Source organism: Panulirus ornatus, chromosome 20, assembly GCF_036320965.1.
Source record: "Panulirus ornatus isolate Po-2019 chromosome 20, ASM3632096v1, whole genome shotgun sequence".
NCBI lineage: Eukaryota > Metazoa > Arthropoda > Malacostraca > Decapoda > Palinuridae > Panulirus > Panulirus ornatus.
Genome location: NC_092243.1, coordinates 67,003,638 through 67,020,065, shown reverse-complemented (window position 1 = coordinate 67,020,065; position 16,428 = coordinate 67,003,638). Strand labels below are relative to the sequence as shown.

General features: G+C 38.6%; 1 protein-coding gene across 5 annotated transcripts in view; it reads right to left on the bottom strand.

Moving 5' to 3' along the window:
- Positions 1-16,428, bottom strand: part of Gbeta13F (guanine nucleotide-binding protein subunit beta-1) — a 158,463-nt gene that overhangs the window by 6,276 nt on the left and 135,759 nt on the right. For all 5 annotated transcript variants that reach the window (XM_071675106.1, XM_071675107.1, XM_071675110.1 and 2 more), the window contains exons 3-6: positions 13,460-13,605; positions 9,844-10,014; positions 6,500-6,622; positions 494-695 (exon numbers count right to left, since the gene is read on the bottom strand). In XM_071675106.1, coding sequence (XP_071531207.1) covers positions 494-695; positions 6,500-6,622; positions 9,844-10,014; positions 13,460-13,605 — 642 coding nt within the window. The remainder of the gene's footprint in view (positions 1-493; positions 696-6,499; positions 6,623-9,843; positions 10,015-13,459; positions 13,606-16,428) is intronic.

Genomic DNA, 16,428 nt, shown 5'->3' with positions numbered 1-16,428 from the left:
CTACATACTCTTGTCAAACATTTCATTTACAACGCATCCTTTCTTTCTTTTCTTTTAAACTATTCGCCATTTCCCGCATTAGCGAGGTAGCATTAAGAACAGAGGACTGGGCCTTTGAGGGAATACCCTCACCTGGCATCCATCCTCTTCAATTCTTTTACATTTAAGACCTAAAACCCATATCCATATAACACCACATGGAATATTATATGAAAAAGAAAAAGTGAAAACTTCATTATCTTGTTCACACATTCTTTGTTGCCCTACTCATTTTTTTGTGTATGCACTGTAATACTTCTAAAAATATTTATGCTAGATTAAGTGAGTTCACAAAATGGAAAGAAGCAACACCTCCAGTTTTTCTTTTTCAGGAGCTCTTAAATCAACGGGCAGAAGGCTTCCAATTCCTACTTGGTGAAGTGGTAATCCCATGGTAAAAAAGATAAGCCTTGTAAAATATTGGTGCAGGCACCAAAGTCCAAAGTTTACTTACTGTTACTGCGTTGATATCTGATTCATGTCCCGGGAAGGTCTGGCGGCACATGCCATCACGAATATCCCATAACTTGGCCGAGGCATCACAGGCACCTGATGTGAAGGTCCTCATGTTTGGTGACAAGGATAGGGACATCACATCCCCAGTATGGCCTGTAAATTGTGTGCACTGCTGACCTGTCTCAATATCCCATAGAGCACTGAAATAAAGAGAGTTGTTAGATATCAATGCAATTAAGTAAGAAGTATATATGAGAACAATGTAAATATATGAGAACAATGCATAATATTCCCATCATAAACCAACGAATAAAATGTATGAAGTGAAATTACATATTTTTCAAATTTTCTATCAATTACCAATTCTTTTTGCATGTTCAGAAAGATGGCATGGGAGAAGATACTGTTGTAAGCATAGATGATGGCGCAAAATATGAAGAATTGTAACGGAAAAGAGAGCTCTGGGTAACATAAGTCCAAATAACATGCATATCTAGAAGAGAATTCTTGGCACTGTTGAAAAAGTGTGTACAAGTTCAGTGAAAGTAGGCGTTTCTGGACTCCACCTGCTGGTGATTACACCTGCAAGATATCATCTTGCAGTGTAGAAAAAAGAAAGAGAGTCTCATCAAAGACCTTCTTCCTCCACAGGAGTTCATAATTTTTTTTGCTCTAATGTAAAGTGCAGACCCAGCAGGAGCCCCTGTACATAAAAGGGGTCCTGGGTTATACAATAAATGATGAAACTAATACAAATACATGAAGAATATTGCATTTATGATGAAATCAAAATATTAAGTATACATGAACTAACACTAATTGTTGAAGTATAAATAGTACGTCCAACCAATAAAATATCCACATACATCAAGCTCTTACTATGTAATTACCTAATTTTACTTAAAAGGGAGTGAGTTTTACACTCCCGTGTGTGTGTGTGTGTGTGTGTGTGTGTGTGTGTGTGTGTGTGTGTGTATGCACGTAAGGGGGAGGGGAATCCATAGATGCAGTGGGCATAGTATCAAAAAATAAATAAATAAAAACTGCAATTCTTAATAACTATAGTTTTGATAATAGTATGCACTTGCACTCCATAAACTTACCAAATGCAGCAATATGCATGAATTAAGTCTCATTAGTAAGATGGTTCTCATGAGAGACACTGCAAATAAACTTTCATAACCAGATAACTTGTATACAGTCCAAGATCTCAGCATTTAAAATCAGATCAACTCTGCACTCACCACAATAACATGCCTAACAGTGTGAAGAGTGAGATCCTAAATGAACTATCAAGACACAGGCAGAAAGAGAACGCAACAAAAATCAACAAACATCTTGCACACAAAAACCTTTAACAGTACATCAGGACATTTCCTAAGTTAGTGCCTAATGGTGTTAAAAAACCTGAAAGCAATGCTCTTTGTGTGCTCAATGACTCATAACCGAGATTAGAGGTATTCTCTAATGGTGACCTTTTAATTAAGACCATTTCTGAGCTCTGATGTACAATTCTGGTCCCACTTTTATTGCTGGTTTTGGCTATGATCCTTAAAACTGTCAAAGTCACCTCTACTGTCCCATCTGAATCATATCACAACCTTATCACCAAACAACTTTGAAAATTGGTCTTTCTTCATCCCCCTTCTCAAACACTGTATGGGCCAGAACCCAAAAGACTGATTTTGAAAAAGTATCAATTGCCTTAACAAATTTGTGAGAAATCAAGAAACCGAAAGGTTTGGATGTTGCATTTATGGAACTGCAAATGGATATTGCATTTATGTAACTGCAAAAAGTGTATTATGGTTGGGGTTGATATCTATAGAAATGCTTTGCTGAAGGTGTTAAAGTGATTAAGGTATGGGAAGAAAGCAACAAAAAGCAGTGAGATGATTCTATCATAAAAGTAAGGCATGTGTGTAAATATGAAGGAGAATGAATGGTTGTCTGCGGTAGGTGTGTGTAACATCATCATGGGTATTTAAACTGCTTATGGATAGGCTGTAAGGGAGGTGAATGTGAGGATCCTGGGAGGGAGGGGAAGGTCTGGAGTCATTAAGAGGAGAAGGCCTAGGAGGAGGGTCTGTTGCTAACTGCTGTTAACACAGCTCCGGTGGCATATTGGCAGCACACTCACATGAGCTGGTTTCTGAGTCTGGGAAAGCACGTGAAAGGAGAAAGTTTAGATTTAAAGTGAATGAAGGTAAAGCTATTAAGTTTAGCAGTGGAGAGAGACAGGCTGGTTGGAGTGTGAGTCTGAAAGAAGTGAACCTGGAGGAAGTGGGGTACCTTAGATACCTGGGAGTGGGTATGGCAGTGGATGGAACCATGTATGCTGAAGTAAGCCATATGATGCATGAAGAAGCTAATGACTAAGATGCACATTTTTTTTTTTTCCTTTTTTTCTTTAGGTTGTGAGGGCAATGATGGGTATGTCTGACGACATAGCAGTCCTACAAGCATTATATGGTTACCAGGCATGGCCATGGAGGAAGGTGGCATTCATGGATCTGGAGAGAGCATATGATACACTTGATAGAGATCCTTTATAGAAAAAGCTGCGGATATATGGTTGGAAGGAGTGCTATCAGATAATGATGAGTGTTTATGAAGAGACTAAGGCATGTGTAGAGAAGAAAAAGGGAGCATAAATGTTTTCAGAGGGCAGTTTTACATTAAGCTGTTTAATATGTCTATATGGATGAGGTAGTAAGGTAAACAGATACAAGAAGCTTTGGAAAGAAGGAGAGAGAGAGAGAGAGAGAGAGAGAGAGAGAGAGAGAGAGAGAGAGAGAGAGAGAGAGAGAGAGAGAGAGAGAGAGAGAGATTGCTCTTTGCAGATGACAAAATTCTGGTGGCATAAACGAAATGCAGAAGCTTGTTTCTGAATTTGGGAATGCAAGAGACGAGGAAGTCCACCGATTGTTTATATGAATTAGAAATTTAGGTTTACCAGAGAAAAGATGCAGGTTGGTGTGAGTGTGAGTTTGAATGGAAGGAACATGGAGAAAGTGGGTTTTTTTTTTAGATACCTGGGAGTTGATGAAGTAAGCGGTGGAGAGAGCAACAGCCCTGTGTGCATTAAGGTGAGTGTAATAAGAATTAAGTCACTGCCTCTTAGGACAAAAATGGAATGTCTGATGGTATAGTAGTCCCAGTGGTGCTGTATATGAGGTATGGGTCCTTAACAAAAACATATGGAAGAGGGTGGATGTGTTGGAAATGAAATGGTTGAAGACAATGTGTTGGAAGAAAGTTGATCAAGTAAGAAATGACACAGCAAAAGAGAGATCCAGTAATAAGAACAGCATGGATGAGAACGCTGGAGTTCTGAAACAAAGTGGATACAAGGAAAGGAGTAAGGAGAGAGTGACGAAGAGGCAGGTCTAGAACAGTAATATTTTAACAAGGGGGGATGATGGTGAATGTGGGTTGGGTACGGGGGACCAGGGCTATCTCCCTCTCATGAAAACTGTGAAAAAAAAAAATCTGGATGTTTAAGGTTAAAATTGAGGCATTTTCAAATATCAAAGAATATCTTTATTCTCTTATGAAAAACAATTTTGCTTAATCCAATTAGAGTGACATGATCTGTTCAAAGAATTATATTTCTATTTTCTATGATACATGTCTGTTCAAAGATTTATATTTCTATTTTCTATGATTTTTTCCCATAATACTTAAACTAATATAGAAGCACATTTCAATTACCTAAAAAGGAGGTGGTTATTTGATTCTGAGTTAACAAGGGGATTAGGAATTATATTTCTGTTTTCTGTGAATCTTTTTTCCCATAAAATTAGGCTGATGTTCAAGTGTATTTCAATTAATAAAAAAATGGGGTGATTGATTCTTTCCGAGTTAACAAGGGGAATGCCATCCCTCACTTATTTGAAAAACATGGGGATATACTTTGCTTCTGACTTAACAAGAGGGTTGCCAATCCCCCTAATCCCTTCTTGATTACAGCTGTGCTGAGAGAGTGTGTGTCTAAAGTGGAAGGAATGAGGAGGGGAATCGAAGAACAAAGTGGAAGGATAGAGCTAAAGATTCGTTACTGGGGCCTGAATAAGCAAGGCACAGGGTGTACATGAGATAGAGCAAACTTGGAATGAAGTGGTATACAGGGAAAGATATGCTGTCAACAGGCTGAGCCAGCATATACTAAGCAGTCATAGGAAACTAAGGAAAGGCCCATGGAATTTGGCTGTTGATATGGGGCTATGATTTTGGAGCACTGTGCATGAAAGATAAAGACAGGATGTTTGCACCAAGCACTACATTAGAATTGCAAGAATTGGCAACAAGTATGAAAATAGTGTTTTTACATATCCAATATGTATCATCTACATTCTTCACATTCATGTATTTTCCTAAATATCATATACATTATGTACAACATGCAAAGAACATCATTTGCATTATCAAATGAAAAAATCATCTTAATTTTCACCAAAAAAATATAAACACTAACAGAAGAAAAACTTTCTTTAATTGTAAAAATGACTACAATAGTTGGCAACAGTTAGCTTCCTACCAACATGAAATAAACACTAACAATTCATGGGTGACTGTAATGAGTGATACTTTTTCAGGCAGCGTTTTTAGGTTGCTAGTTATATCAATGGATAACAAATGGAATTATACATAAACTGTAGATTCAAATGAAAGTTGGGAACCATTATTCCTCATATAAGGCACAGAGCAACCCAAGGTGATTCCTCACACAAGGAAAAGAGCACTTTAGAAGTTAATTAATAATGCCATAACTTCTACATAACCCTTTGAATCATCTTACTTGACTGGTGTCAAAATCTTCATTCCATCCTACTTATGGTTCCTATCATCTCACCCCTGTCTCACAAAAGCTTAACATGTCTAGTTTTTCCATTCATGAAAATGTCAACATACATGCCCTTATTTCTCTCACACTTCACTCATCCATACAAACCTGCGTATCTAGCCAAAGATAGAAGGCACGCCGCTTTTGTCCAAGGGTACACGCACCTTTTGTGGGAGTTATTCAAAGAACTGGGGTTCCCAGCCCCAAGTCTGTGTGCTTGTAAAAGAGAAGGGGCACCCAACTCCCAGTGGTAGATTTACTACCCTGAGGACAGCATTTACATAATGAAAACATTGAAAGAACTGAGAAAAATTCTAATCTACTTGTTCTTAATAATCTAAAAGAAGCCAATGTGTATATGATCCTGAACTGATTAAAGACCTATTCATTCATAAAGAATGAATTTTGAAGGGAGTTACCACACATGATCAGGAACAGTAGAAGAATTCATCCGTACCGTAGCATGTCATGTTGGGTTAAATAATTATTTAGTCTGCCAGTGCACTGCAAAACTGGTTTAGCTAATGAATTCACACAAAGACAAAAAGTGTTTCATAATTTACTATAATCATCTCATTGCCCATATGCTTATTAAACACTCTTATGCAGGCGAGGTATGAAAATATCTCAAAGAGGTGGTAACCGGAAAACATAGTGGAGGAGCATTTAAAATATGTGGAAAATCAACAAGCTTATAAGGGAAGTCAAGAAATGCATTTTATTGACAGGATTCAATTTATGCTTAAGAAACATGCAAAGTGAAAGGAGGAATTAGAATGTACATCACAAGAAATGACAGTCTCTAAAAGGTATGGAAGTTTATGCATACAATACGAAACTTTCCCTTTACTCAAAATGTACAGAGGTACAGAAGCAACAAATATGATATCAGAAATTCATAGACAATTTTCATTTTCACAGGGATATGAATAAGAGGAAATGTGAAAAGCTTAAACTTTACTGATATGAGAAATTCCAAGAAAATATACTCAAGAACTGGGGGAAGAAGACACCATATGTGATTAGTGTAAAAGACTGAGCATTAAATTCATTACTTTAATACTGGAAATCCGAGTCAAGGTTTCCTCTCACAAGGCAGAAATGCAGTGCGACAAGAAATTAATAAGAATAAAAACAGTAAAAACGACCGATACTCACCACGTCATATCTCCCGAGCTTGTGACTATTTGGTTGTCGTCTACAAACCGACAGCAACTTAGGTAACCAGTGTGACCAGGCAACTCCCTACTCACTTTCACATTGCCTTCTCTCGTCTTTAGGCTGTGGATCATCAAGCATTAGCAACAATTTCAAAAATACCAATATCCATCAAGTAAAAAATATTCATCATGATACCTATACAGGAAAAAATATGTATCAATATAACCATTTATATGGACAAAAATTCATCTAATATGAATTATGTAATCTGAGAAAAAAAAAGAAATTGGTAACCCTCAACATTTGCAGTTTTGATAAATCACGGAGGATTTCACTGTATGCCACCTGTGAAACATTCCCTCCTTTTCCTTATTCTCTTCTCTTCCAACACATATATATACTCTTAGTCATCATTTCCTCACACATCCTCCCTATACGTCCAAACCATTTCAGCGCACCCTCTACTACACCTCCCTCTTACCCAATCATTTCTCATTCAACTAACCCTACAGTACCCATGTACTATCCTTACACATTTCTTTTCTAACACATCCAACCTCTTAAGTACTCTATTATTCAAGACCCGTGCCTTGTAACCCTACAATATATCAGGCTACAAATCCATCACACATTCCCAATTTTGTCCTCACAGACAGACCTCTCTTTACATGTCCTCCTCTATACAACCAGGACCTTAGCCCCACCTCGTCCATCCTATAGTAGACTTTATCTCCCATGTTTCCATTCACTGCCATGTCCACTCCCAGGAATCTAATGCACTACACTTCCTCCAGGTTCTCTCCATTCAAACTCACACTCCAAATGACCAGTCTCTTCAAAATGCTAAACCTAATAACTTTACTTTTATTTACACTTCCAACTTTCTCCTTTCACACACTCTCCCTAACTTAGGACATAAGCTTCCGCAGTTTTTTACTGAAGTCTGCCAAAAGTGCTACGTCATCAGTAAATAATAAATGACTTGCCTTCAAGGCCCCTTAAACCTTGACACTCTGCAGACCTGCCCCTTGCTCAAGGACCCTCACATTCAGCTTCCTTACAATCCAATCTTCAAACAGAATAAACCGCCATTGTTAAGTTACACACATTTGTAACAGACCTATCTTAACCTGAAACAGATAATTGTTCTCTATTCTTCCACACACGCATTACCCCTTTGATAAAAACTGCTCAATGCTTCTAGTAGCTTTTCTCATGCAACAAACATTTGTACCCATTTGTACCATCTTCCACAAAAAATCTCTATCAACCCCTTCATATTCTTTTTTCAGTTTTATAAATGCCACACACAGATCCTTCTTTTCTTCGGAAGTATTTCTCATACAAATTCTTCAAACACCTGATCCACACATCCTCTTTGACTCCTGAAACCACAATGTTCCTCCCCAATCTGGGACTCTGTGCATCATCCTTTCAAATTCAAATTCAATTAAAAAATTCTATTTTGTCCCCCTTGCCTTTATAAAATGGCACAATGCAGGCATTTCCTCAATCCTCAGGCACCTCATCATGAACAGTATGTTCAATGAATAGCCAATCAACAAAGTCATCCTCTGTCTAAAGGAATTCAACTGCAATCCCATCCCCTCCAACAGCTTTGCCACACTTCATTTTGTGCAAGCATTTCACCACCTCTTCTCTCTTCACTGACCTGCATGCCATGACTCTCACTTTGCACACCTCAAAGTCTAAAACACCCAAAACCTAGCACCTTACCATCAAACACATTTCACAGTCTTTCAAAATACTCCATCTCTTCACCTCATCTCTGTCTGGCACCATTTCCCCATCTGCCCCAATTTGTTCTCTTGCTCTCCTCACCCTATTACCCTCCCTCCAACACATTTTCATATTCCCCCTGAGGTTTGCTGATACTCATTCACCTCAACTGTCCTCTGCCCTCTTTTTCAACCCTACACCCTCCCCTTGGCCTGCCATTCTCCCATGCACATCTCCCAAGTCACTTCCACTCCTTCTCCACAAGTACTGTCCATACACCTCTATTTGATCTTTCACTAGCAACTTAACTTCCTCATCCTACCACTCACTAAGGTCTCACATCACCACCCATCTTTTGCACAGAACACACTTCTCTCACACGTACAAGTGTTAGAGTTGCCCTCTGCCAGGGGTCTGTTTAAGGAGAGGCACTAAAGGCTAAGAAGTGGCACTGGAACTCAACAATTATGGACACTTTAGCTGTGGCTGCCAACAATTATGGACACTTTAGCTGTGGCCACTGCCTTGAGAGAGTTCCCCAAGGGAACAGGCATCAGAGATATAGATAGATACATGCATAGCTAGATGAATGGATGAATAGATAGACATAGATAATACCTTCCCTAAATATCTCCCACTTTTTGCCCACTCCCCTAGTAGTTTCATTTAAACTCGCCTTCTGCCACTCTGCATTCAATCTCTCGAAGTATCCCTTCACATAAACCTCTGCCCTCTTCAAGCTCACCCATTTTCACTAGCTTCTTCCAATTCATCGCATCACCTCTATTCCTAGAGCCTCTACAAAATTTCTATCATGAATGCCCTATGTAGGTTTGTCATGGTATAAAAGAATGTGACATACAGGATGCGACATTCTATCACTTTGTCATGCTATAAAAGAATGTGGCATACAGGATGCAACATTCTATCAGTGGGCTGAACAAGGACAAACGAAGTGGTCAGGGAAGCCAAAGAAAAGTCTGAAGGGCTTGGCTACAGAATGGGGGCTCTGATTTGGTGAATTATATGAATATGCAAATATGAAAAAATATAAAAGCAAATCAAAGTCTTTGTGCTGTGAAAGTTATGTGGATGGCAAGTGTACCACAGTGACTAATAAGAGAAATACAATGATCAACAGGTAAACAGCTTCCAGTTACTTATTGTACTTCTAAATGAAACAACAATGAGCTTATGTAAGAAATATGTCCCTTTCCAAATTCAACAGTAATTGTGATCTTAACTGTAATATTCTCAAAAGCTAAAAACTGAAAAGGCAATTTGCTGTACTTCCTATCCCACCTCCAACTACATGCAACATTTCATCTTCCATTATCTAGGAGGGTGATTAAGCGTCAAATTTCCTTTAAGTGTCTATATCCCTTGCAAACTATATCAACTCTTTTAAAATGCAGAACATCCCTCTAATCCAAAATGCATCCAAATGAGAATACCATAATTTGATATCCTTACTCACATCCAGGAAGCAAACTTTTCACCTAAGAAACAAACTGTAAATTTGTGTCCTTCCTAACCATAACATGAGCATTCCTCATATTACAGACTTAACAATCAAAGTCAGCATTCTCGTTTTAACTCACCTGTATATGGAACAGATATTATCAAGGCCTCCACAGGCAACATAACTGCCCGAGGGAGCATAGGCACAGGTCATGACCCAGCTGGACCGGAGGGGGATGGCATGCACCTTGTTTGTTGTGTAACTGTCCCATACTATGAGCTTGCCATCTTGAGATGCCGATACCAAATTCCTGCAGGACAAATAAATCAATGATAAGAGTATTCACAAAAATAGATAAACAAGAAAGATTCATTAGATATAACCCACCAAGAACAATAACGTGTACCATCATTGTGACATTACTCTTACAAAGGTAAGTGTGCATACGTGCATACTTGCATCAAGCATACCCATGTGTGTTTATAACTAATCTGAGCAGCATATGGAAAGGAGTTCTACCCTCAAGGTGCCCTACCTCATAAACTTTCTACAGATCACAGATCATACAGCGTAACTTCTTTTTCAGTTTACTCTATGCATCGATTACTCTGCAGCTATGAGTTTTGTAGCTTGTTTCAATTCTTAATGAACTTCTAACACCAACTTACCAAACCTATTTAGAAGCTTTTTTTTAGTTTAATCATAACTTTCCTCTCCTGTCTCTTATAAGGGTCATTCCACAGCTGCTACTTCCTCTCTTACTTTGGGTTCAAACTCTTCGTTAACTATCAACTAGTCCTTTTGGCATCACCATACTGGAGAGAAATACCTACTAAGGGCCTATTATACTGGTTCCCAACCTTGGCAGTATCACACACCAATGGGAATTTCTGAAACTGAGGTGGCAGCAGAAATTTCAGCGGTGAAAGACTCAAGTGAAGAACTTTTCTTCTAAGGCTCCCTCATCTGTTCTAGATGCTACCCCACTCATGTAGGACACAACAAACAAATGAAAGCAAAAGAATCTATGGACTTAAGAGAAAGCACATGATATGGGTGACAGAGATAAACATGTAAGAATATTTGGTATGAGTAGAAAGCTACTAAATGCAATGAACAACATTCATTCTGAGAGTTAGGCATGTGACTGAGTAAAAAGGCAAGGGAGGTGAGTGGTTCTGAGTGAAGATGGGTCTGCACCAAGAATGTATTTTGTCCATCAAAGCTGTTTCATCTGTTCAAGGAAAAGGTGCTGAGGGAGGTAAATGCAAAGGTCTTGGAGAAATGGACAGGTCAATAATGTACTGGGTTGGGTATCTTCATTTTGCAGACTCAATAAAGATACTCCAGAAGCCAGTGCCCGAGTCTCGTAGTGGGGAGCTATGGTACTGGGTGCATTGAGAAGTGTGCTGGAGAGCTAATTTACTCTTAGCACAAAGACCAATATGATTTATCATTTGAGATGGAATTGTAAACCATTTTGAGGACCGTCACTTAATAAAGGATTCTAAGCATGGTTTTCAAAAAAATAACTTGTCTTGACAAATCTGCTTGATTTTTTTATATCAACATGTATGACAAAAGCAGAGCAGTTGATGTTATCTATCTAGACTTTCAAAAAGCTTTTGATAAGGTTCCACATCAGAGTTTACTGGGAAATTCTAAGTCACAAGGTACTGATGGGGTTGTAATTAAACAGACAGGAAATTAGTTAACTGGCTGTAACCAAGGATTCATGATTAATGGTCAATCTAAGAATGGTTATATGTAAAAAGTGGAATGCCACAAGGGTCACTATTGGGACCAGTTCTCTTTCTTATATATATCAATGATATAATGTTCTGCAATGCAAGATATCAAAATTTGCTAATGATAAAAAGCTGGAAATAAATCTACAATTGAACATGAATGTCTACAGCTTCAAACTGACATAGACAAAGTGATGAAATGAGCTCACAAGTGGCAAATGAATTTTAATATTGATAAGAGCAAAGTTTTACAAATTGGTATCAAAAATGAAAAGGCAAGCTACAGTATCAATTCAGTTGAACTGCAAAATGTAAATGAGGGAAAAAACTAGGGCAAACTATCCCTGGGGATAGGGGAGAAAGAATACTTCCCACGTATTCCCTGCGTGTCGTAGAAGGCGACTAAAAGGGAAGGGAGCGGGGGGCTGGAAATCCTCCCCTCTCTCTTTTTATTTTTATTTTTTTTTTTCCAAAAGAAGGAACAGAGAAGAGGGCCAGGTGAGGATATTCCCTCAAAGGCCCAGTCCTCTGTTCTTAACGCTACCTCGCTATCGCGGGAAATGGCGAATAGTATGAAAAAAAAAAAAAAATAATCTCTGGTGCCCTACGACCCAGCAAGCAGTATACAAAAGTAGTGGAAAAATTTTTGGTTTCACAGGCAAAGCCTTTGAATTTAAGTCCAGAGAAATCATCCTTATTCTTTACAATTCATTGGTTCGACCAAATCTCAAATCTTGTGTTCAATTTTGGTCACCCTACCTTAAAAAAGACAAACAGAATAAAGAATATAGAGGTACAATGCTGAGCTACCAAGATGATTCCCAGACTCAGATTACACAACTTGAATCTATTTTGCTTGGAAAAGAGAAGGGTAAGAGGTGATCTCAAACAAGTATTCAAAATGATCAAGGCCTTTTATAATCTTGATCTATCAAATTACCTAAGATTTGATTCGTCTGATTTTACTCGTAGTAATGGATAAATACCCCTGGGCAAACACTCTACATCGAATGAGGCAAAGTACTTTTCTTCAACAGGATTGTTAACATAGGAATGATTTGCCAAGTAGAGTGGGCTGAAAGCAGTACTACAGATAAATTCATGAATACACTTGATATACTTTGCTTAAAGTCTATGACTTTCATTATTTGCACCTCCATGGCCAAAATAACAACTTGCAGGTTATTCTCTTCAAATCATCTGTATACCTTCTAAATTTTACCACTCTCTTCAGTAAGTTTCAAATATCTTCCACTATAGCAAACAGCCTTGAAAGAAACAAAAGGTCTGTTGGCACTTGATTTCCTCTGGAATTCTTTGAATGACAGTATAAGAGCAAGGTGTGGCAGTTAATGCTGTTTGAGAGAGCTGATCAGGGTGTGCTGAAATGAACTGGTCAAACTGAAAGGAAGAGAAGAAAAAACTGGATCTACATGTCAGATGAGAAGGGAATAAGGAGGAAGGGAAACTGAGGAGATGAAAGGATAAAAAAGCTTTGCATGTTGTTGCCTTAACATTCAGAGGGGTAAAAGGCATGCACAGGGAAATCATCTATTAAGAGAGAGAGAATGTTTGTGCGTGTGTGTGTGTAAAACTACAAAGCTTCAAGCAGTCTTTGATCCATGAACCATTTTGCAAGATTTGTTAGGAGGCAGTGAACCTTACCATTTGTGCCATTACTAATCCTACAGACAGGAGGGAGGGGAAGGAACACATAGTCCAGCCCACCCCCACTGCTGCTGCTAGCCACGCCAAGATAACCCGCCCTATATATAGTCTCACCACCTGACTAGTGTAAACACCCACACTTCCCATCCTCAAGGGAAGAAGATCTATGCACATACAAGGATCAACACTTTCTCTTAAAGTTACCATTATACCTGTTCCCTAACATAGCAATCCTCAAGAAAAAAAACTACATCTCAAGCACTGAGGCAAATAACAGAAATTAAATGTTAAAAGAAAACTAAAGCAGAGATGCCTGGAGAAGGCAGGTCCAATACTTACCTTGAGTCGGACCCCCAGTGCATGGCATATATTTTGGCTAAGTGTCCCCTAAGCGTTCTCCGGGTTCGCATCTGAATTCGGCCAATAGGGTCCATGCCGGCTGTGGCCTGGACCAGTGTCGTGTCAAGAGCATTTTTGCGTGCATCCTGCAAAAAAAACAGAAACATATCATTAAGACCATGGCTTTCATTATTTTATAAAAACAAAGGCATGAATAATCAATTCATTACAAAAGAAATCCATCCAAAAACCACCAATGCACATAAAAAAAAATTGGTGAGTAAATAAGGAAAGTGTTACCTTCTGAAATGGAAATGTTAGCCTATAAATTTTATCAATTCATGACTCAAATTAGCTTGTACTGTAACTGTTCCTGCATACTGATAAACTTTGAAAATAAATCTACTAAAGCCTCAAGTAACTAAATGATAATAAAAATCTACCTGCCATGCTGATGCATGCAGCTAATGCAGGATTATGTACCTTAATCAGTGAATAATCATAAATCTCAAAATTTCAAGCCAAAACATTATTCTCTCAATAACTGTGAAGAGGAAACTTATCTGTAATGTACAAGGGGCTTAGCACAGAGCCAGGCCAGCCACTTAAATAGTCAGCTGGCCACACTCCTGACCAACCCCCTGCCCAAACACCATGGTAAAAATACAAACTCTCCTGTCTGCAGCACCACTCTCCATATCTACACACACACACACACACAGAATATGCTTGTTTCCAAGAAATGATGCTGGTTAAGTGCATGAGTCTACATTCTCTCTCTCTCTCTCTCTCTCTCTCTCTCTCTCTCTCTCTCTCTCTCTCTCTCTCTCTCTCTCTCTCTCTCTCTCTCTCAGCTTCCTAATGGAGCAACTTACAAAATTACTTCCATCCATTACAAACAAAAATCGACCTGGAAATAATTCTTTTTGTCACTGAACACATGGTCAAATGATTAACCTCCCATCAACTTAAGGTAGCTTGATGGGAACTTCACGTACATCCCAGCATTAATGCAACACAATTCTCACCCTCAACTCCATTATACATCCTGGCACAACTAAAACACATTTATTTGGAAGCCAGAGTCTTTTTTCTCAAATTCAAGAGTGTGTTAAGCACATAAGCGTTATGGAACAGCTCTTCAAAAACTATAACCTAAGCCAAAGCTGTAATAAACAGCAAATCCAAGTCTCCAAGTGCTCCAATGCTGCACTTAAAATAGAACCTTAAAACAGTAAGTAACCATATGATATGTACAAATCTTGAGACACTGCTTGCACAAGTACCTATGAAGTATACCAGAACATCCAGACATCCAGACTTTCTGGATTGTAACCACCAACAGCCTGATATGACCAAAGAAGCAACACACATCTTGATTACAAACTTTTTTTACTGTGGCATAGAGGACCTCCAAAACCAATGTAAGACTAGTAAAAAAAGTAACAAGTGCTCTAATAAAATAATACATAGGATGCACAGGCATGAATCTTGATGATTCAACCACTCCAACATGATGGTATGATGAACAGGGAGCTGTCAAAAACAACACAATAATACATAAAGGTTGAGATGTTGAGCTCATGGGGCACTTTTGTCACTGACTCTGTTCCTTACATTTTCAATCAACAACTTCATAGCCTACTCGGGTTCTGGGCACAGTTTCATATCATCCTTTGGAGATGATACAAGAATAAACATGAAAATCAAACCAATAGATGAAGCCAAAAGGCTACGGAGAAAAAAAAAGTCTTTAACTGGGCAACCAAGAACTACAATTTATTCAATGGAGATAAATTTCAACTCCTCCAGTATGGGAAAATGCAGAAATCTAAAACACAAAAAAATTGGAGAGATAAAAATACTATCATTAACCATGTGAATAATGTGCAACGACCTAACCTTCAGCAAACACAAAATTTTAAACAACGGTTGCTTCATGCAGAAGGATGGCAGGCTGGACTCTGTGGACCTTCAAGACAAGGGAAGACAAACCAATAATGATATTATTAAAGACAATTCTTTCATGAACTGAATACTGTTGCATCCTAAATGTGAATGAATCATGAAGCATACTAGCGCATTTTTTGTCAAGATAACATGGGAAAGGAAACAAGAACATGGGATCCACAATACACATCACGGTTATGCCCAAAACGACACAATATAGTGAAACAACACACGAAGGGGATTTTCCCATATAAGAAATACTGTAATTTGCTTGTGTTCCATTCCTGTCATATGTTTAGCACCAACTAGTTTGCCTCCAAGTAAGAGTGGTAAAGTGGTCTTTGGAAGGCTTGAAACCTGGGGCATTTTTTTTTTCGTTGAGAGAAATATAGGTTTCTGATGGAATCTACTTCCAATAAAGTCCTGTCTAATCTGCTATAGACTAGTCAAGGGTCACATCTTCCTTCCTTGATTATTGCATTCAAAGCCTCCCAGAAAGCTTCAACACCCTCGGTATCCTCACTTGCTACTTCACCCTACACATGTACATTTTTCTTTAAACCATAGCACGTCTGGAAATGATGAAACCAACCGTGGCTACCACAGAATGTTTCTTTATTTGCAGACTTCTCTTCATTCTCCTCCTTCACATGTTCATGGGCTAAGTGCCTTCTCCTTAAAAAGAGTAATATTGATTGGCATATTTTTGTGATGTAGATCAGCCAGTAAATTAACCAGCATCCTCTCCATAGCATGGCTTTTCTCCCTGGTGATCTTCACTATAGAATGCTCCATGCTTTTATCATAATCTTTTCTCCCTGGTGATCTTCACTATAGAATGCTCCATGCTTTTATCATAATCTCATTGGCATTGTTGATGATGCTAATCATAGCAGTTCGAGGTCAGCTATAAGAAGCTGAGAAGTTTTACCATCGCATGTGCATGAGTAGGAGGAGAGAAGAATGAGTGGTTTCTGGTGAAGGTTGGTCTGCAGCAAGGGTGTGTGATGTCAACATGG